Source organism: Glycine max, chromosome 6, assembly GCF_000004515.6.
Source record: "Glycine max cultivar Williams 82 chromosome 6, Glycine_max_v4.0, whole genome shotgun sequence".
Classification (NCBI taxonomy): Eukaryota; Viridiplantae; Streptophyta; class Magnoliopsida; order Fabales; family Fabaceae; genus Glycine; species Glycine max.
This window is the reverse complement of record NC_038242.2, coordinates 16,364,470-16,386,432: the sequence shown is the minus strand read 5'-3', so window position 1 is coordinate 16,386,432 and position 21,963 is coordinate 16,364,470. Positions and strand designations below refer to the sequence as shown.

The 21,963-nt window shown below is 35.4% G+C and overlaps 3 protein-coding genes across 5 annotated transcripts; all 3 read left to right on the top strand.

Annotated features, from left to right (window-relative positions):
* Window positions 1-355: 355 nt before the first annotated feature.
* LOC100795381 (transcription factor MYB35) lies at window positions 356-2,432 on the top strand. Its single transcript, XM_041016590.1, has 3 exons — window positions 356-732; window positions 831-963; window positions 1,607-2,432. The coding sequence occupies exons 1-3, from the start codon at window positions 603-605 to the stop codon at window positions 2,364-2,366; spliced, it is 1,023 nt and encodes a 340-aa protein (XP_040872524.1). The 5' UTR covers window positions 356-602; the 3' UTR covers window positions 2,367-2,432.
* A 611-nt stretch (window positions 2,433-3,043) lies between these two features.
* Window positions 3,044-5,757, top strand: LOC100794844 (uncharacterized). Its single transcript, XM_003528121.5, has 4 exons — window positions 3,044-3,588; window positions 3,704-3,817; window positions 4,068-4,370; window positions 5,242-5,757. The coding sequence occupies exons 1-4, from the start codon at window positions 3,148-3,150 to the stop codon at window positions 5,440-5,442; spliced, it is 1,059 nt and encodes a 352-aa protein (XP_003528169.2). The 5' UTR covers window positions 3,044-3,147; the 3' UTR covers window positions 5,443-5,757.
* Window positions 5,758-16,600: 10,843 nt separating this feature from the next.
* On the top strand, window positions 16,601-20,769 carry LOC100777819 (transcription factor bHLH79). Of its 3 annotated transcripts, XR_005892045.1 has the most exons (7): window positions 16,606-17,038; window positions 17,803-18,009; window positions 18,191-18,256; window positions 18,341-18,409; window positions 18,515-18,592; window positions 18,825-19,085; window positions 19,212-19,789. XR_005892045.1 is itself a non-coding variant. In XM_003527000.5 (6 exons), the coding sequence occupies exons 1-6, from the start codon at window positions 16,781-16,783 to the stop codon at window positions 20,429-20,431; spliced, it is 810 nt and encodes a 269-aa protein (XP_003527048.1). In that variant the 5' UTR covers window positions 16,601-16,780; the 3' UTR covers window positions 20,432-20,769. The 3 variants fall into 3 exon arrangements, 2 of the variants coding, with proteins under 2 accessions (XP_003527048.1, XP_040872523.1); XM_003527000.5 differs by lacking the exons at window positions 18,825-19,085; window positions 19,212-19,789 and adding an exon at window positions 20,300-20,769 and having other exon boundaries at window positions 16,601-17,038; XM_041016589.1 differs by having other exon boundaries at window positions 18,825-19,789.
* The last annotated feature ends 1,194 nt before the right edge of the window (window positions 20,770-21,963 follow it).

Here is a 21,963-nt window from a genome sequence, read left to right as displayed (position 1 = left end):
GGTTTAAAGTTTCAAAGAGAACAATTGGAAGGTTCTTTAGTACTATCAATATAATTAGTTGAATGTTTAGTTTAAATTAATACTCATCAAACTTGTGAGGGCATATCAAAATCCAGAGTTAGTCGTTTACTTTTAGAAAATAGACCAATCAATTTTTTTCAATCATAATTTAATCCATTTAAATTTAATCTAAGTTTAACCAAATAATTCACCGAATTCAAACCTGATCTTAAAATGCATATGGTACAAGCATGTCAATTGTCATCATGAGAGTATTGCTGTGTTATAGAGTTGGTCTTCTTTATTCCATCTCTCTTCTGAAGTTTGTTGTGAATGTTGACAATCATCATGCAAATTAAGTTTAATTCATAACAAAGTCTCATGCATTCCTTGCCTCCATCCATACTTGTGTTACCTTTAAACCCATCTCCTCCATTCTCTCTTTCCTCACAAAGAGTGTTTGCAGAACAAAGTTGTTTGAAGCTGCATGAGACGCCTCTCTCTGTCCTTGTCTTAAACTTGACATTTTCTTTTTGATTTCATATGCTTTTTTTTTTAAAAAAATCCTTTGAATCCTTTGTGATCTTGGATTAAAAAATAAGATGGCGAGGTCTCCTTCTTGTGAAAAAATCAATGTCAAAAGGGGTTTGTGGACTACAGAAGAAGATACAAAGAAGCTTGCATTTGGCTCCAAGCATGGATCTGGTAACTGGACTTCTGTCCCCAAAAAATCAAATTAGACATTTTTTTTTAAAACTTCCAAGTTAATTGGAATTTCTATATCTCAATTTTCAACTTAACTAAAAGTTTTGCACTTGGGGCTATTAACACAGGGCTCAAGAGGTGTGGAAGGAGTTGTAGGATTAGGTGGACTAACTATCCCAGGCCTGATCTTAAAGACGACAACTTCACAACCCAAGAAGAAGATCTAATCATTAAGCTTCATGCAGCCATAGGTAGCAGGTGATTATTGTGGCCTAATTCTTCAACTTGGTCTTGTACTTTTGGATTATTTTGTGTCTAAATCATGAATTCAAGCTTTAATGCTTGCAAAAGGTTAAAATTCAAGAATTGAAGGAGTTTTAGAAAGATGACAAAATGAAGTTATCCCAAGAAGGAATTGATATTTTTTTCCTCCTCACATTATAGTTGTCAGGATTTTTTTGGGTTCCTTTCGGGTCATGGGCCCTGGGCAATCACACCGCAAAACAACCCCAGGATCTGTCCTGCATATGCAAATAAATAGATCATATGATGTTCCATTAAGTTTCATTGTCATTGTTCCAACTCTAGCCATATAATGTCTTGTAGTTATTGCTCTCTCATTTCTCTCTTGGTTGCTATTTGAATGTTGTACATATTCTAGAGTTTTATACCCATACTACAGAGATAATTCTTGGCAATAGAAAGAGGCACAAATGTTAAAACACTATTTATTACCAAGGGTGTATTTGTTCTATGAGCACCCCTTAGTTTACACACTTCTAAGCAAAATATACCATCTATTATCTATTATTTTATATCCCATGTTCATGACAAATATAATTGCTGACGTTTTCATGTTTAGGGAATTAGAATGGTGGTAGTCTTAATATCTATGTCGCAGGTGGTCTATAATAGCCCAACAACTTCCTGGGAGAACAGACACTGATGTAAAGAACTATTGGAACTCAAAGCTGAAAAAGAAGCTCTCTCAATTGGGGATTGACCCTGTCACCCACAAGCCCTTCTCTAAACTCATTGCTGACTATGGAAACATTGGGGGTTGCCAGAAACCAAGTACTCGAATTGCTTCAATCAATAAGGACTTCAAGAATGCAATGATGCTAAAATCAGAATCCCATCAAACCCTGCCAGAGGGATTTATTACAAACATCAATGACCAACCAAAGCCACCACCCAAAATGGAAACCACTGGAAACAACTTTTTGTTCAATAGAACTCATGGTGATGACCTCTCAATGAATCTTGACCAGTTCCAAGCCATATCAATGAAATCGGGTGCCTCGAATTGCATAGACTTCGAGAATGAGATCATGCCAGTGTCTATGTTCGGGGAAGATTGCTTTTCAAAAACTTCATCACCATCTACTCCTTCTACTTGTTCCACTACAGCTTTTAGTTGGAACGACTTCCTTTTGGAAGATGCTTTTACACCACTTGCTAACCAAGAACAAGACTTGGTGAGTCAAATAGAGGATCTGACTTGGAATAAGATAGAGGTCAAGTCACTGCAAGCCTCAGGTAGTGACTTACAATTTTCCTCAGCATCTGACATTTCATTCATGGAAGCCATGCTTGATCAAGAAAATGAGATGTTCCTAAGTTTTCCTCACCTTATGGAGGAACCATCCAAGTTGAATTAAATTTGGTGTTTTAACTACCTTATTGTATTGTGTATTCTAATTGAGGAATTATCAATGAAGTTTACATTGCTGGCTCAGTGTTTAAACTTGTGTCTATCATGCAATTTAACTAATAAATGTACAGTTGGAATTTTCTCTCTCTTTCCAATGTAATGTACTATGCAATTTTTAAGGATTTAAATTTTATTTTAATTTTAATGGTAGTTTGTTAAATTATTTTGTAAAACACGTGGAGTTTTTTTAATAATTGAAAATGAAGTTTAAAAAACTTTCGACCTGTTGTTTTAATTAATAGTGGGTTAAAATGTTGAGCTTAATTAAAAAAAAATCTGTATACAAAAAACTTAACATTATAACCTATTAGAAATTACCTTAAATATTAATTTTACTGCACAAAAAAAAATCTATTTTCAGTTAAAATTCGTTTCCTATAATTCATAGAATTCTCATACTATAAACACTAATATGAATATAAAAAAAAATCCTATTAGCAATTAAACACTAATTCTATTTTTTTTTTATATTTTTCCAATGTTACACCATTAAGAAAAAAAGACGAAATAATTTGAAAACAATCACACATATAAAATTTACGTATAACATTACTGCCTATATAATTTTTTTTGGTGAAATTTTTTTTCTGCATATATATAGTATAAAGATGAGATTGAAGATGAGCGTTATTAATGCTTAAAGGCTTGAGCAAAATATATTTGAAAATTTTTAATTCTGTGTCTGTGATAGGAAACCTATATAACAACCCAATTATCTGTTACGAAAGATGAATGAAAACAAAGAAGAGACAAGAAGCATGGTAGCAATTTCGCTTTACAGAGGGAACCTTCACCGAGTACCGGACGTGCCTCGTCGATGGCCAATGCCAGCCCCCAAAATCACTCTCAAAGACTTCAAATCCCTTCTCGCTCGTCGCTCCAAGGCACTCTCGCGCCTTCAAAACCCTAACTCTACCCCTCTCCCCAACGGTTCCCAACCCGAACCACCTCCCACCGTTACCGTTAATCACGGCGAAGGCCCCTCCATCACCGTCGCCCGAGAAGACGGAGATCGCAACGAAACGCCGCTCGTCGCCGTTAGTTCCGCCAAGAAACCGCTCGCTGGATCTGATTCGGAGAAACCTCAGCTCGATTCCAAGATTGATGAGGCTTCGGAGAAAAAAACATCTGACGGTGTCGCCGCTCCGGAGGAAGAACAGACTGAGCCGGTAACCGGTTTTTAAATAATCGTTTTTTCTTCTTCTTCTTCTTCTTTAAATCGCTTAATTTAAGTGATTCTTGCGTTGTGTGCTTATAGATTGCGTTGCTTGTTTTTTTGGCTAGGTCGCTGAGAATGAGGATCTGCTTAACGAAAAGAAGAAAAGGAAAAAAGAAATTGAGGAGAAGTTGCATGGGTTGAATGATAATAAACATAACCTGGTGTTGGTTTTGAAGCAGGTGAATGATGGTTTGCCGTTGAGAAATTCTGAATAGTATGAAACTAAGAAAAGTTTTATATCAATGTGTTGATCCATTGTGATTTCCTTCGGATATCGATTTTTGTTTTTTTTTTTCATTTTTAACTTATGTTCAATGATTAAAAAGCCACGTGTAGTTCGTGCCTTTTTGTGCAGAGGATTTGGTATTAATTAGCAATGTTGTTCCCTTGCATTAAGCAAATGATAGGTTTGGTTGTGTAAATTGGCAGATATTGAATGCGGAGGAGGAGTTGAAGAGACGAAATAGTATGCAAGTAGTTGCGATGCGTGGTCCCTCGGTTCCACTTCAAGGGGATGGAACAAATGATACTGGTTCAATGATTAGGCATATGCCCCCAAGGTTGGGATCCGAGGGAAATCTTGTTGCTGCTGATGTGGATGGTGGTGGTGAAGGGGATGATTTTGCTAACCATACAATGCATTCTCGCCATGTGCTTCGGACAAGTAGCATGTCTCCTTCTTCAGAGTCCACTCTTCGGAGAACCCCTAGCATTAGCATTCAACAGAATGTGGTAAGTGTGTTGGTTATTACTGTTAGTTCATGTTGTTGATGTGTTTCGGCTTCTCCTTTGGTTTCTAGCAAAGTTTAGGTTGTTTGATGAAGTTATTGTTATGAATGTGTGATTATATATGTAAGTTATAGGGTGAATGTAGGAGTGTGAACTGGTGAACTATGGAAAGCTAGTTATTATGTGTGTTTAGATATATAATGATGAGCTAAATAAAGTGAAGTTACTATTCTTGTTTGGTTATTTTATTATAAAGTGGTGGAAAAAGAAGTGGTTTTGTGCATATCCCTAAATTGGAGGGCAAGAATTGGGTGGTGGAATGCATTCTATCTGGTTTCATTCTATTCAATTTTAAACAATCCAAACAATAGAACCTAATATCATCCCATCAATCTAACTTAGGCTAACTAAACCCAAATTACTCACTGAACATTGAATGCTTGGCATCTGATTTAGTCCCACTAGGTGCAGACTCAGTTCTGGAAAGGGTTGAATAAAGTACCAAAATATGTTGAATTTGCATGAATTGGAATTTTCAGAGGCTAAATTGAATTTATGGTCTTGTTTCATGTGCTTTGCTGTCTGTTACTTTTGATTGTTATGATTCTAAGAACTAGCTTGTATTTGTATAGAGTATGAACATACTTTGCTGTTTTGTGACATTGTCTAGGCTACTTTCATGTCACTCAGCTTTACTTTAACTGTTCAATATATTCTTTCTCTTTTTTTAGCTGGTTACTTGATAACTGTTCAACTGAATATACAAGTAAAGGTCAAGCTGGAACCGATAAATAGAATGTTATCTTGAGTTGCCCTGTTTTCTATCATATACGTGATTACATATTGATGCTTAGCTGTTACATTCTCTATGAAGATTTCACATCCTTCTCGAGCAAATATGGGGGCTGCTGGTAGTCCATCACGCTTTGCTCTCTCAGGTCATCAGGGAAATCCCATGAACCTACCTTCAGTGTCTGTGTCAGGAACTAGTTACATTGCATCATCCCCTTCCCCAGCAGCATCTGGTGGCACTTCTGTTTTCAGAGACGCCCGGCAGCCAAGTCCATGGAAGTAGAAGCTTTATTCTCCCTTTTGACAATATCGGTGTTCTGAATCTGTTATCATTCTCAATTTCTAAACTCTGGTTTGATGTACATAATTTTATCAATGAGAAATGCTAGGAAGACCTCTACCTCTGTACTAAGAATTCTATCTATTTTTTATTTTTTTTGTTTCTTCCACTTGAGGTGAAAAAAGCTCGAAGGACTGCCTAGCATGAGCTATAGTGCCAAATTCTTTGTCTTGCTGTTTTCTTTAGCAGGATTTCCAATTACAATACACGTATCCTTTAAAAACATTGAAACATGAATGTACCTTTTAATTTTATATACTTCTTAATTCAGAAATTGTTCTTAGCATCTGAGCTACTAAGTGTTCGCTTTTATCTTTTGGGCCGCTTTCTGTCAATGCTCGGGGTTAATGATTATTTTGGACCTGTCCAGCCCGTTTATGATTTCATGAAATGTGCAGCTAAATGAGTTACTCTTGTTTTGTCTAATGGATACATGTTATATAATTGAATCGTTGGTCAATTTCTTTTATTAAAATAAAACCCTCAAATGGTAATGCATTTCTGTCCTCATTAATTGTGAAAACATTCCTATACAAGGGTGATTCAGTACTCTTTCTTGGTTTATTTACATTTTTTTCTTTTTAGATTGTGTTTTTTTATTTTAATTTTTTGAGTTTTTTTTTCTGATTAAATCAACTATTGAAAGATTAAACCCACTCAATTAATTGAAAGTCAAAATTGTACATAAATTTATAACAAAAGGACTAGTAGAAGTGGGGAATCTGAGGTGTTATGTAGGGATAAAAGGTGATATAAAGTTTGTGTTGTAGTTGCACTCTAAAAAGAAAGTTATCATACATCTTCGATTCACAATGAAATGGACTGCTTAGTGCAAAACCTCAAAGTCTATGTAATGGTATAATTTATCAAAATTCTTTAATGTTAAGTGAAAAATTATGGTAAGTAATATCTAGCTAAAGCTCCAATATCCCACAAAAATATTGATTGTTACTTTCGTACCCTTTAATGTTGTTCTGGATCAGAATTTAGATATGCGTCCCTTCTACATGAGGCCCAAATCCATACTTACATGCACCGAGAGTATGTTCATGTTGGGTTCTTAACCCACCCTCCTGCAAAACCACAGGACTTTTCACATAGGCTATTGCTATTTATAGCTTTTATTTGATAAATACACCTTCCTTTCCTTTTTTTTTTAATCTAAAATATCCTTTTACTAAAAATAATATTTTTCTAGTATAAAGGATTCCATGTTAGAGTATTTTACAATCAACAACTAGACAAGAGAGTACACAACCTTCCAGCCTTAAGCTCTACAAAGTGAAAAAGGCTAAGTATTATTCGATCTCAACAACCATATTACTTGCTGAAGCAAAAGGGTGCACACCCTATCATGCTTGGCATTGAGCTATCATCCTCTACTTTTATGTAGGAAGCTTAACAATCTCGTTGAAATCACATCTCACAAGATTTGTCTTGTAGACGTATTAAGAGGCGTAAGATCCTTGACAAATACATATATTTTTCTCACATCCTTCTAGGCTTATACGCTTTTTGTCTCTTACTCTAGCTCAACTTTGGCTTAAGAAATTCTATGGGTGAATATGATGTCACGCTCGAGACGGCTTCCTTCTTCTCCAACTCCCTTTTCCTCACAATAACCTCCTTAGCCTCAATGTAACATGTTGCCCTCAAACATATCTTCCCCATTAACTCTAGTCAGTGATGCACCAATGATTCACCAAATTGGTTGACGCATAACCCCTTGACGAATGTAGCCATAGATAATCTTTAATCCATTTGGCATACATGAATTGTAAATTATGTAAATCTGGCTAAGTAATCCTTTAAGACTTTCCCCCCTACTAGCGAACGTCAATGAGTTTTGACATTGTCAATGGTTTCTCCTTATTTTTCACAAAATAGACGACAAACAATATCAAAAACTCATCAATTGAGGTGATAGAAAGATAGACAAGACCATTTAAAGTCATTCCAACCAAAGTGTCATCAAACACCAAACATTTAAGGGCATGCTTCCACCACTAATTAACATTTGCACCCAAAAGGTGGCTAAGTGTCAGTAAAGATCTATCATCTCGTGAAAAGGTTCCATCTACGGTACCAAAAAATAGGGAGGGATTGAATACGCCTAGATCACCCATGAAAACAATTGAAAGTCACACAATGGTTTAGTTGGAGCTTCGCCCTCCAAATGCCTTGGATTCTTGATATGAGCCATTGAGCCCTCAATGCCTCTTAGAACTAGTGTGATCTTCGTTTTCACAACTTATGATTTTGAGTGTTTCCTAGGCTTTCTCTTTTCTCCGCCTAACATTATGGTTGTGAACACGTGATTTGTTGTAGGGTTTGAGAATAAATAGCTTGGTTCTCTAAAGTAGTCTCATTTCGTGATGATTTTATGGTCACCTAGTGTGTGTCACTACAAAGCTACAAGGGTGTGGAAAATAGTTTCACCATAGTTGCATGGTGGGTGCTATAATGTTTTGGTATAATTTTCCTTAGGGCCTGAGGTCACATATTAAAAAGCATAGGGTTTGTGCTTTAGAAGTGAACTCCCAAAGGTTATATGTGCATAAAATATAAAAAATTATAAGCTGGAAGTTAATATTTTAAAAATCTTTACTTGAACTAAAGTCTTAAAAAATACTAGAAATTACTGGAAAAAAGTTTGATTAGCAAACAATTTAAACTAAATTAAACAAGTTAGTATTTAATTAGTGAAGAATGTTAAAAATTGACTGAAATAATATGTCAAATATAACTTTTAAATGCTCACATAAAATTAAATCTTGATTATCCATGCATAGTATGATTCAAATTTACTTTTATTACTCTTGTTTAGAAATGACTCGATGTAATACTTTAGCATGTATCCTATTAATAATCCAACCATTCAATTATAATTATTAATTTCCAATAATACTATATACTCAAATAGTTCTTTTTGTATATATTTAAAAAATATGCATAATATTCTTTTTTTGACTATTACATAATATTCTTCTTAATACATATCAATAATGTATTAAATAGTAACTTCAACAAATTGATATTTTTTTTGGAAGGTTCAACAAATTGATGTAAAATCTATGTATAAACTATACCATAATAATCTCCAATCTAATTATAAATTTCAAAATAAATTTATCGGATAAAAATTATTAAATATGATAAAAAAAAATACTTCATTAACTTATCCCATTATAACCACCAAAAGAACCTACATCCTTACACCGATATAAATCAATGCCTTCTTTTCAATGAAATTATGCATACCAAACTTTGACTTTACATGGAAATTAGTTTCCATTTAGCAAGGCATACGCGAAATACGAATATCAAGAAAGCATGTGATGCTAGAATGAGCTGGCAGAAAAGGTTGTCATAGTGACAATTCAATGGAAACGGTTTAATTCCAAAATTCGAATTGATTTTAGGCACGTTTATAAACCCAATTAAGATCAAAGAACTATCCAGAAAAATGAAACTCACACTAGGTCCATCTCATGATCCCATCAATGACACACCCCATATTGTCTACATGTATTAATTTGGGAGACAAAAATTAACTTGCAATTGCATCACGTGAAACTAACTAGTAATCCGTATTTGAGCATTTATTGCATGCCGAAACTTTCTCGGCTTTGGTTAGTTTTCTTGGCTGATTATCACTTTTTGATCAAACAAGTTAGGCAATGACGAGTGTTAGTTTTGCGAGTGAAAACTTTGGTAATTGAGGCTTAGTGAGTGGGCAATGGTGTACCTACTATATTATTGTGACTGGAAACTAATCCTCTTGTGTGAACTAGCCAATGCTTTTTGAAAATGAGAGGGGTAGTCTTTGTCACTGCTAACAACACATGAATTGTGCTTTGGTAACTTTTGACGCATCAAACTAAATACAATACACACACATAAAGAAGGGACTAAATGGTATACTAGTTTAGGGACAAATGTTTGTCACCGTACCTGTAATGTAGGTCATACAACTTTTACCTCTTGTTTGATGAAAAACGTGTTACTCGTCGTAGTATGAGAGGATTATAGACTATAGAGTAAACTCTAATTTTCGTTCTTGAAAGATATTGGTGCCATAATTTAGTCCCTTAAAAGATTTTTAAAGACAATAATATCACAATAAAAATTATTTTTATTTGATATGTTGTCATTTATCACATACGGATGAAAATCAAGTTATTCGAGACTAATTCCTATAGAATTACTCTACTCAATAATTATTTTTATATATTAAATTTAAATGATTCAACTAATGAATATTTTGATGTTATCTCAATTTTCAATGATCATATGCACACCAAATTTTAGATAAATCAAACATATGTAGTTAAGTAATTTTATATACAACATTTACAATTATATTTTAGAAAAGCACATCAATTATCAAATGTTAATTTAAATTTATTTAATAAAGTACCAAATGAATTTTAAACTTTATAAAAATTTATATACTTGATTTATTCAATAAGATTTTTTTAATTCAATAGTTAGATAATTTAAATTAAATATATACAAAAACTTATGGAATAAAATAACTCAATCAAAAGTTATTACTTTTTGACTAACTTGATCTCCATCCCTTCTCTTTGTATTTGTATTCATGCTAATTAATTTCTATATATTGATGTATTTTAACATATTTTTCATTTTTCTTTTGAAGAAACCATGTTTCTTCAAGCATACCTCAATTCTGTAACCAATTTTCTCACAAAATGTGAAATTTTTTCGTATCACAACAAAGACCTCCTTCTTGTTTTTCAGAAAATCATCAACTGCTTCAAGATTGGAGGTCCCGGTAATGTATTGTGGGATAGTCGATGGTTTCTTGCCAAAGGTCAGCTCGTATGGCAATATTCCTGACCCCGAATGTATCGAGGTATTATAAGACCATTCCACCCAGTTCAAGAATTTCTCCCAGGAAGAAGGTTTCTTATGAATGAAGACTCGAAGATATTGCTTAATGACACGATTGAGCACCTCTGTTTGTCTATCTGTCTGCGGATGGTACGCAAAGCTCATTTTAAAGGTAGTTCCACTGAGCCGAAACAACTCTTGCCAGAAACGACTAATGAACAGGGGATCTTGGTCCGAGTCTAAGCTACGGGGCTTTCCGTGAATCTTGCCCATGATATCCATGAATAGGATGGCGACAGAATGAGAGGTATGGTGGGTTGGTAGCATGCCCAGGTGAATTCCTTTCGAAAACCGATCTACTACTACCAAGATTGCGGTATAACCACAAAAAGGTGACAAGCCTACAATGAAATCAAGGGAGAGGTCCTCCCATGGCCGAAATGGAACCAGTAAATGACATAGTAACCCTGCCATCTTCTTAGTCTCATACTTCGTATGTTGACAATCCAAACACTTAGCCATAAAACTTTTTACATCCTTGCGCATTCCTGGCCAGGTGAAATTCTCACTAAGGCGAGCCAGAGTCTTAGTTGTACCTATGTGGCCCCCTATGGGGGATGAGTGATACTCTGTGAGCAAGGTAGGAATAAACGAAGACTCCGTGAGTAACCAAATGCGACCACCTTTCAGGATTAAGTCCTGGGCGATACTGTACTCTGGGTATTATTCAGGTTGGTTCATAATCTCCTGTTGCAACTGGAGAAAATGCGTATTCTGCAAGAGTTGGTGTTTCAATTCGTTGAGGAAAGTCAAGCAGGCAACCGAGAGAAGTAACAGTTTATTGGAAATGAATTCAAGGACCCTGGATAAGGCATCTGCGGTGCCATTCAATTTGCCTGAGCAGTATTGAATATAGTAGTCATACCCTATAAGCCTAGCCAGATAGGTTTGTTGTTCCAACGTTTGGATCACTTGTGTCATTATTTCTTTCAGACTACGATGGTTTGTAAGAATGGTAAAGTGGTGACCCAGAAGATATTGTTGCCATTTCTTGATTGCAGCAGTAATGGCAAAGAGTTCTCGCACATAAGTGGAAGCTTGAAGGAGTTCGGGGGTAAATGGCTTACTAAAGAAGGTAATCAGATGACCCTTTTGAGATAACACGGTGCCCATGCCGACACCGAATGCATCAGTCTCTAATGTAAAATGGTAGATGAAATCCGATAAATGTAGGACATGAGCAGTGGTCAACGCCTTCTTTAATTCATTGAAAGCAAGTTTTGTCACGGGGGTCCATTCGAATGCATTTGGATTGATCAATTTTGTTAATGGGGTTGCAATGGAAGCATAGCCGTGAATAAACTGACAATAAAACCCGGCGAGGTCGAGGAAACTATGTAAAGTCCTTGCTGACTGTGGTTTTAGCCACTATTGAATAGTGAGAATCTTAGCAGGAATGGGTTCCACCCCCTGAGCTAAGACCATGTGGCCCAAGTACTCGATTTTTTTCTGAGCGAATGAACATTTGCACAGTTTTAGGAAAAATTGTCCATCTAAAAGAATTTGGAAAGCTTTCTCCAGGTAAGTTACGTGATCCTTGAATTTCTTGCTAAATATTAGTATATCATCGAAAAAATGATAATGAAATGGCGGAGATATAGCCGGAAAATGGCATTCATTGTTGCTTGAAAAGAAGATGAAGCATTGCACAACCCGAATGGCATGACTCTGAATTAAAAGTGACCATTGTGAGTGCGGAAAGCGGTTTTGGAGACATATTCTTTGTGCATCAATAGTTGATGGTACCCTTGGAGAAGGTCCAATTTAAAGAAACACGTTGCGCTGCCAAGTTCATCTAAAAGCTCATGAATGGTCGGAATCAAAAAACAATCCTTGATCGTGATGGCACTTAGTGTGCGATAATCGACACAAATCCACCAAGAGCCATTATGTTTTCGAACCAAGATTACCGATGACGAGAAGAAACTGGTGCTAGGACGAATAAGTCCCTTTTGTAACATTGAATTGACTTGTGCCTCAATTTCCTGTTTCTGAAAATGAGGATAGCGATATGGCCTTACATTCACTGGCTCAACATTTGGGATAAGGTGAGCATGATGATTGGTGGGCCTCGATGGAGGTAAGGAAAATGGCAATTGGAAACGGGAAGCAAACTGGGTAATGAGATTTTGGATGGGTGATGGTAGGTGGTTAGTAGTGGTTTATGGTGGACGAAGGTCTGTTGGGGTAATGTGAATATGGAAATATGCACTGGCTCCATATTTTCGAAACAACCAGCGAAGTTGAGGTGGGGTGATGAGATGGAGAGAAGAGTCTGTGTCTCCTTGATAAAGTATTGTAGTCCATCAACACTGGGCCAAGTGATTTAAACCATTATACACCGAGAACAAGGTTTGCACCACTCAATGGCAAAACATGAAGATCAACAATGAAGGTGATGTCTTGGACTTGTATCGGAGTGGCTTCACAAAGCAAATGGCAGTCAAGTTGATGCCCATTTCCTACCATCACACGAAGAGGAGCAGTGGGGCGTGGTGACAGACCCAATTGATGCATTAGGTGTTCTTGGATGAAGTTATGGGTACTCCCCTCATCCACTAAGATCACCACTGGTTGCAAGGCAATGTGACCCATGAGGCGTAAAGTTTTAGAAGCTAGGTGGCTCGAAAGTGTGTGTAAGCTAATTTGGGCCTGAAGCGGGTCTCCGGTATCAGGCGGGTCGGGTGAGGGCTCCAACGAAGGAGGGTCGTCTTCAAAAGGCTTCTCATCATCCACAATGAGTAAGAAGGCCTTGGAGGCGCACTTGTGGCCGCGATGAAATTTTTCATCGCAATTGAAATAAAGGCCATGTTCACATCTCAAGGTCAGCTCCTCAGGCGAAAGACACTTAATGGGCAAGGAAGCACACAGTTTCACTGGTGGTGGAAACAATGACACAATAGAAAGAGTGGTCAAGGGAGAAGGAGACATGAGCATTGGAGAGGAAGGAAATGGAAGTGGTCTGCTACAGAAGGAACGACGACCATCCACCATTTTCTCCTCTTGCAAACACACCAAGCCCGCCGCCTGAACCAGGGTCAGGGGTTGTAGAGCTTATACCTCGCGGCAGATATCGGGTTGTAAGCCCGAGATGAAGCAACTCAGAAGAAATTGCGACAGAAAACCGGTGATCCTGTTCGCCAAATCCTCGAACTCAGTCAGGTATGACTGAACATCATTACGCTGCGTTAACTTGAATAAAGCCCTAGTAGGGTCTTTATACTGAGAGGAGGCAAACCTGGTCTGAAGTGCTTGAAGGAACACGGGCCACGAAGTGAGTTGACCATTACGGCTCATCCACTAAAACCATGTCAAAGCCCTACCTTCCATGTAGAAAGAGGCTATAGTAAGGTGCTCATGGTCCGGGGTTGAATGATATTCAAAGAATTGATTAATCTTGAATATCCACCCCAAAGGTTCAGTACCATCAAACCTCGGTACTTCAAGCTTCATTTGGTGCGTAGAAGAGGAAGAGACAAAGGTTAGAATAGTAATGGATGATGAAGGTGAATGGTGAGGGGAATCTGGGGTATGGGGTTTGTGTATGAGCTCATCGAGCTTAAAGGTCATGGAATGCAAGGTTTCACTGAGGGATAATTGGTGGGTGGTGAGTTTAGTGATGGCATCCTCCAAGCAGTTGGAGTTCACTTTTGAGCGAGTGGATTTCACCATGGAGGCAGCTCAACGAGAGCACCAAAATGTTAAAACACAGAGGATTGAAGTTGGACTTTGAGGGCTAGTAACCTCCACAACCAAAATAAGGAAAATACTAAATAGTTTTCATTACATTGCCTTATTACATAAGTTCTATATTTAGCAAATTACAAATAACAAATTTTGGAATTTTGCAGAACATGATAATAACAAAATAGTAAAAATGGATTCGGCAATTGGAATTGGCATGCAAGTAGGGGACAAGGTTGTCAAGTCAGCGTCAAGGCCGTTAGAGGTAGTCTTTGAGGTACCCAGATTTAATACTCTTTCTGTTGGGCCTCTCCTTTAGTGCTCCCTTTTGTTCTTTCTTCGTAACAGTAAAGATTTCTTGTTGTAATTCTAACACTTTGCCTAAATCTCCTCGTAATAACCTTCTCTTGAGAATACCCCAAACTTGCATGCGCAGCATTATCTATGTAGACGATGCCATGTGCAAATCAATGGTAGAACTGAGTTGAGAATCCAAGAATGCACAAGATTATTGCATTATTGCCATACCTTAAAAGCAGGGTCAAATTAAAATTGTTAATAGGTTGGGGCAAGCTCCCATCAATATATAAATTCGATGTTTATTCTTTGAGATTAATACTCTTCAGATCGCTTTAGCCCAGGAGTGGTAATTTTTTCAAGAAATGATTGAATTTACCACTGCAAGTGATGTGGTTTATCCAAGAGATATAATAAGGGTTATGTGTAATCCATATCTCGCACTATCAAACTTGAGGAAAAACTGGTTGGTCTAGAATTATATGAAAAACCTCTTCTAGCCATGATTGAATAAGAAGTACCATATGCATCTAAGAAGATAGAGCAAATGAGAAAGAAAAGTAAAGACCATAGTATAATAGAAATATAAATATATACACATGGATTTCTTTAAACCGTCAAACAGAATAAACTATTTAAGCTAATTGTAACAAACTAATTACTAGATAGAGATATTAGACTTAACTTACTCCTTTATTACTATTAAAGAGATTGACTTTTTTCTACTAAATATTCTTCCATATATACGTAAAAATGAGAAGTAAACTTCTAATCACAATTTTAAAAAATATAATTATCTACCAAGTATCCTACATTATACTAATGCATGTTTGGTTTCACGTGGCATGCACGCTTTTTCTCCGTGAGTTACAGTAAAAACTCCAAATTTTGTACTTCAAAGTTAATTCTCCAAATTAACGTGATTTTATTATCAGCGGAGGATACGAACACTCTATATGCTGGTTACATTAAAATATATCACAGTATATATATATATATATATATATATATATATATATATATATATATATATATTGATTTTAGAGCGCAGTGAAGCAAGCACGATATATTTATGTGAGTAAAGAAGGCAACGTGTCAAAGGGTTCACATGTTTGAGATTTACGACAAAGCCAATTAAAAATAGCACAGATACTATTCGGGATCCGAAGATTAGGAAAAGCGTACAGTCATCGTTGTCAAGTTAAAGGTCAAAGAGTTCATATGGTATTGTAATTGTGCATTTGACTACTCTAAAGTCTAAACTTAGGGGTCTAGTAGACTCTAAAGAAGTAGTAGCTATAGTAATTAACGTTGAGATTTAAATAACAGTTTTGCTAATCTTTATTTTTTTAGTAATAATTAATAAATATATTTTTATAAAAATATGTTAAAAATATAGTCATTATCTTTTGTAGTTAAATATTTTACTTCTAAATTTTTAGCCATAATCTTCAAAATAATAATTTATAAAATTATTTTTGGAAATTCATACTTTAGCATATATTTATACATATTTATTATAATTTTAAGAGTTAAATATTTGATTTTTCAATTGCTATTGATATACTGCAACTATAGTACTATGCACTCTCAAATTATAATTAATTCTTTTTTTTATATTAATACTTGGTTTTCTTCTTTTTCATCTTCCTAAAATAATAAAAAATTATAATAATCATGAAAATTTATGTCATCTTGCTAGGTCTCATATAAAATTTAAATGATATATACAATAACTAGTGTATCATTTAAGTCTGATGTCAGATCTAATATATCTTAAACACTCTAACTCGTTTGACAACCATAAATTTTATCTCGTTAGTATCACGTTTGAAAAGATCATTATACATAATTAAAAATATGTACCACTACTTTAACTAATTCATGATGAGAAAATCACTATAAGAAGTTTAAAAATAAATTTGAACACAAACACAAGTTATAAAATCCTAAGATTAACCTAGAAAAGATAAATTAAACAATTATTTTTTAAGTGCTTTGAATAGATAATCTCAAACCGTAACATAGGAATTTTATATCAAAATATTTTCTAATCATATATGTCTTTCGAGATGAAACCTATTTCACTACGTAGATATGTAATTAAATATAACAGTAAAAGACTTTTACACCGAGTACATGCATTATTACTACTACTAGATATTATTACATATTTAAGGTGATGACACTTGATGATCCTAATGAATGTAGGAAAGTTAGTAGTAGTAATTGTGTAGTTGGGATTTGGCGAAGTCGGTTTAGGGTGGAAAAGGATAAGAATGACGGTGTGCGCAGTGCGCCTTTCCCTCACACACACTCCCTCCTAATTGCAATTTAATAAATCCACCTCACTCCTTCATCCATTGAATGATTCTATCTTCCAATGGATCCTCCTCTCATCACTGACTCCACATTCTCCCCCGCTTACTCTCTCGCCGAGATTTGGCCCGGAATGCCCCATTTCCCCCCTCCCTTCCCCCACCCCTCCTCCGCCGATCACTCCACCCTCACCGACCTCACCGCCACCCCCCGCAAGAGAAAGGACTGCTCCTCCTCCTCCTCCTCCGCCTCCGCCGCCGACGAGGACGACTGCTCCAAGGTCCTCTCCTCCACCACCACCGCCACTGCCAACCTCTCCAATGTAATCAAATTCATTTCATTTAATCAAAATCAAATTAGTGCTCAACTTACTATTATTTTAATATTACTATTCCAAGAGTTCTAAGTCAATTGGTTGAACAAAGTGCGCTGTAATCCCTGCTAGTGTCTTCCATTCCTACGGATGTATATTTTTTTTTTTAATATTGCTATTGTTTTAGACTTTTATTAGGTGAGGGTATTGGTTGGTACTGTCTTGTGCTCATGCTTTGGATTCTTTGATTGCATACGTCAATTACAGTCTTTTTTTTTATTAGAGTCTAATTCGTCAAGTGAAGTCCAATACTTTGAGTTTTTTTTTCTTCTTTTTTTTGCAATTCCCGAATGTTTGGAATTTCTTCAATTATACCTGACTTATGTTGTCTTCCCACCAAACAGTCACAATTCCAACTTGTATTATCAACTGTTTGAGTCTGTGGTGTTCGGCAATTATATACACTGTAGGGTTTACTTTCAATGTGTTTGGTTTTTTTAGTGAATTTCATTTGTTTTAATTTGTCTCCGTTTGATTTAAAGGAAAGAAAACTAGAGAGATTGAAAAAATTTGAAATTTGAATTGAAGACAAAATTGGAAGGAAAGGAAAGTTTGAATTTTTATTTTTAAAAGTTAATTTTTCCTTTTTTTTTCGCTTGTCTTCACTTTGACCGAATAAAAGGAAATTGTATTATTATCCTTTTTTTTTTGTTTGTATTTTTGTTTCTTAGTGTGAAGCTGAGTACTGATGGCATGTGTGGAAATTTGAACAGAATGATTCTGGTAGCAATAAACAGATGAAGTTAGGAGGGTCCAGTGTTGAAAACGATGGTTTCAAAGCTGAGGCAGAAGCGAGTTCTGCGGGTGGTAACAAGTCAAGTGAGCAAAGCAATAAACCTTGTGAGGCACCTAAGCAAGACTATATTCATGTGAGAGCAAGAAGGGGCCAAGCAACCGATAGCCACAGTCTGGCAGAGAGAGTAACTCGCTTCTCCTCTCTCTTTATTTCTTGTCTCTTGCAAGTTTTGCTTGCTGTTGGGCATTTTTTTTTTACCCAGAAGCAAATGAAAAGTATTGGAACTTTTAGACTTTCTCTTTTTGGTTCTTTTTATTTACTATTTTATTCACGGGCATGTCACTTTATCGCGCCTGTTTTGGCAGGCAAGAAGAGAAAAGATCAGTGAGAGGATGAAAATTCTTCAGGATTTGGTGCCAGGGTGTAACAAGGTAAACAATAATATTCAGTTGGACCATCACAAGGTTATTGCTTCTGTTTTTCCTTTATCATTGTTTTTATTTTTTAATGTTCAGGTAATTGGTAAAGCACTTGTTCTAGATGAGATAATCAATTACATCCAGTCACTGCAGCGTCAGGTTGAGGTGGATATCTTCATCTTTCTATCTCCGTTTAGTATTTTTAACTCTGATGTTTTTTTTTAACCCACTATATCTAATTCTGTATGCCAAACAAATTGAGTTTTGTAGTTCCTTTCAATGAAGCTTGAAGCAGTTAATTCAAGAATGAACATGAACCCTACTATTGATGGGTTTCCTTCAAAAGATGTAAGCCTATCAATTTTGATGTTGATCATATTGACTTTTAATATTCAATTCATTTCCATTTAATATTATGTGAAATTGTATTCTGTCAGCTATGGAGTACTGCAGAAGAAAGTTACCCTAGTGCTTTGTCTGGACAATTGCTAACTAAGATGATTTATTTTATAGTAAATTATTCTTCTCGACTACTTTAATTTGAAAAATGTCAAACTAATAGGACAAAATGATTTGTTAGCATATGGATCCATTTGTGACATCATTCTCACTGATCGGTTGAGAAAGCTAAATAGAAGTCAAGTTAGTATGGGACAAGAGAGGAAGTGAAGAAAAGAAAGGAATCGAGAGAGAAAGGCAGAATCAGTGTTGAACAGGAAAAAAAAAGATCAGAATGGGAAAGCAGAAGAATGATGTCTGTTGCATTCTCAAATTCAAGTCTTGGTATCCAGAACTTGGTGCACAACAATCCATAAATTGGCAAAACCGGCTTGATTATCAAGTAATCCAAATGGCTCGAGTATCATCATATCTTCCTCAAAATATCTGAAGGCTTATCAGTAGAATGAAAGGATTGAATTAGCATATAATTTCTCTGATCTTGTCTCCAATTTAACATCCATTTTAGATGGAGCAAACATTCTGCAGGTCTTCCTTCATGTAGAGGAGAAAATGTTGAAGCTTTCAACTACATCATTTAGAAGTGTTCAAGATTTTTAGAGGCTCCAAACTGGAGTGGATAAATTTTTTCCTTTGGGTAGAGGTGCATTTGGAATGTGCAAAAGAGCATTGGGACTAGAAAATATGATGTATGGCAAGATCTATCTCAAAGTACAATAGGCTAACCCATCTGAAATTCACTTCGGCAAATCCTAAATTAGCTCTATTACAAATTTGATTTGAACATCTTTGGAGGGAATATGTCCATAAATTCCATCAGATTTAGAGTTCAATCCTACTTGTCATTGTGATCACTGATCATATGAATCATAATTGTAGTTATCAGTGATGCAGGCGTGATCATGAGTTGGGAACTAGAGATGTTTGACTACCATAGTTTTGGTGGAACGGCTGGTAGCTTGATTTCAACTTCTTGTTCTCATTGTGGTTGTTATGTCTTGAAACTTTACCGTAATGTTAGTTATGTCTGGCACTTTAATATCGATAGGTCATGAGATGATGAATTCAAAATAGGTGATGATTCAATTTAATGTTCATAACATTGAAAATGCTTCCAGCATCCTGAAGCTTCAAGCAGTAAAATTAACACCATATTTTGTGGAGGTCCAAAAGCTTGGAAAATGGTACCTAGACTGCTGAAAGGTGTGGTCACTTAAATCCACCAAATGGATGTGGGGAGTGTGCCCTTGAGATTGCCTAGGATGGGTGTTGGTTGATGTGAAAGATAGCATGAGGATACTATTACCATATTAACCAAATTACACACAATAGTCCAAACACAATCCTCCATCGAAAATGACTTGATAGTTGGTAGCGAACAAGACTGTTCTAGGCAGGGCGGGCCACCCACCTTTGAATGGTTGGTCCTATGGACCATGAATGGATTCACCTCTGGCCTCATGTAAATTGTAACCTATTACTATTGCCCACGATGGGTTCCAAGTACTACCCTAATGAACCTTGCAGTTTACACCCTAACCAAAAACATTTTTCCTAATGAATGTATGGTTTTGATCAGTTCATTAATTGTTTCAGGTTGGTACTCAGCCATTTGACATTGCTGGAATGGTATTTGGATCACAGGCAGCAAGGGGGTATGCTCAGGGATCATCACCTCCTGGATGGCTGCATATGCAGATAGGAGGTGGTTTCGAGAGAACAACATAATTCAGAGAAGCCTCATTGGGAATGACAGATGAATCGATAGGATTGATTTTCTATTAAAAAAAACAAAAAAATAGTGGGTTGATTACAGTGTGCTTTTTTAACAACCTAGTCAACTGTTGTCGAATGTTGTAGGTTTGCATTTCCCATTGTTATAGTATGAAATTATTTATAGAAAGTGCATCTTAATCGCATGTGCTTCATTGTATTAGCAATTAGCAAGTAGAAAACAATCTTAGTGTGGTTTTCGTTTTTAATCCTGTTGTGATAGGACTCCTGCATCCTGATTTGATTTGTATAACAATATATATTGCAGCTATGCAATTGTGTATTCTGAGTGATGACAGTTTGAAAATTATTGAGTTTGACAATTTGAGTCGTTACTGCAGTAAAAAAAAGAAAGGACAATTTGAGTCATTAACAGGAACTGATTAAGAGAACGCTAGTGCGTTTGAAATCATGTATTGTCTGTCAATCTAAGGATGCCTGAACCTTATGCTGTCATTGCTGATAAAAAACAAGGTACAAACTCAATATTGTTTATAATAATTATTCACATTCAATAATTTTATATCTGCCCCCTTGCACCCCAGGAATTTTGTAGTAGGCCCTGCTCCTGATACCTGACCCTCAATATGGTATGGCTGAGTTTATTAATATCTCCGGTTTATTCTTTTTTTTTTTTTTGACAAAAAGCATAGTTTAAAATTGTAGTGCAGGAAATAATCGATTTTTTTTAATTAAGTTGTTATTCATCAATTTTCTTGAATGCAATCTTTTTCATTTAAATTGTTATTTGATTACTTTGTATATCTCACTATTTTTGTCATTTATTATTTTTCATTTCTCTCTTTAATTTCATGACTAATGTGAAAAATAATTAAAAATTAGTTAAAGATATAGAGATGTTAGCAAAAGTAATAATAAATATTGTATTAAGTTTTTAAAATGATAGATAAAAGGAACAATTTTTTCTTCTAACAAAATCCACACTTTTTAGAATAAAAAATCTACACCTAAACCGAAATGGTAGTAGTTGAAAAGCAATAATGTAATGGCAAGTGAAATGCATTTTTAGAGGCGTGTCAAAAACTTGAACAACATTAATTACTACCAGGATGCTGAGTTTTTCACAAATTCAATCCTTAATAAGATGAAATATAATTGGCCGCAATGAAACACGTCATTTTATCAGATTTCTATGTACATGCGTTGATGCCCTTTACTACAAAAATAGTAAATATTTGTTTGTTTTTTAAGTTAATTTTCTCTCTTCAATCATATAATAACATCTACGATACGTAATTATTTAGATGATAAGTTATTTATCATAATTTTATGAAACTTATAATTTCACATAAATTTAAATACTCTATATGGAATTCATTCTAATGCTAATGTTATTGAAATAAGTGATTAATTTAATTTTACAGATTTTATAATCTAATGAAAAAAGAGATTAAACATTATTATTTAAAATTAAACAACTCATGTAAGTACTTTCACTGGAGTTGTTATAAGAAAATTTTAAAATT

Coding starts and splice junctions, on each gene's coding strand:
- LOC100795381 (XM_041016590.1), top strand. CDS start 603: ATGGCGAGGTCTCCTTCTTGTGAAAAAATCAATGTCAAAAGGGGTTTG. Junction 733..830: donor GACTTCTGTCCCCAAAAAAT/CAAATTAGACAT, acceptor GGGCTATTAACA/CAGGGCTCAAGAGGTGTGGA. Junction 964..1,606: donor CATGCAGCCATAGGTAGCAG/GTGATTATTGTG, acceptor TCTATGTCGCAG/GTGGTCTATAATAGCCCAAC.
- LOC100794844 (XM_003528121.5), top strand. CDS start 3,148: ATGAATGAAAACAAAGAAGAGACAAGAAGCATGGTAGCAATTTCGCTT. Junction 3,589..3,703: donor AGGAAGAACAGACTGAGCCG/GTAACCGGTTTT, acceptor TTTTTTGGCTAG/GTCGCTGAGAATGAGGATCT. Junction 4,371..5,241: donor TTAGCATTCAACAGAATGTG/GTAAGTGTGTTG, acceptor TTCTCTATGAAG/ATTTCACATCCTTCTCGAGC.
- LOC100777819 (XM_003527000.5), top strand. CDS start 16,781: ATGGATCCTCCTCTCATCACTGACTCCACATTCTCCCCCGCTTACTCT. Junction 18,010..18,190: donor GCCACAGTCTGGCAGAGAGA/GTAACTCGCTTC, acceptor CTGTTTTGGCAG/GCAAGAAGAGAAAAGATCAG. Junction 18,593..20,299: donor ATGGGTTTCCTTCAAAAGAT/GTAAGCCTATCA, acceptor TAATTGTTTCAG/GTTGGTACTCAGCCATTTGA.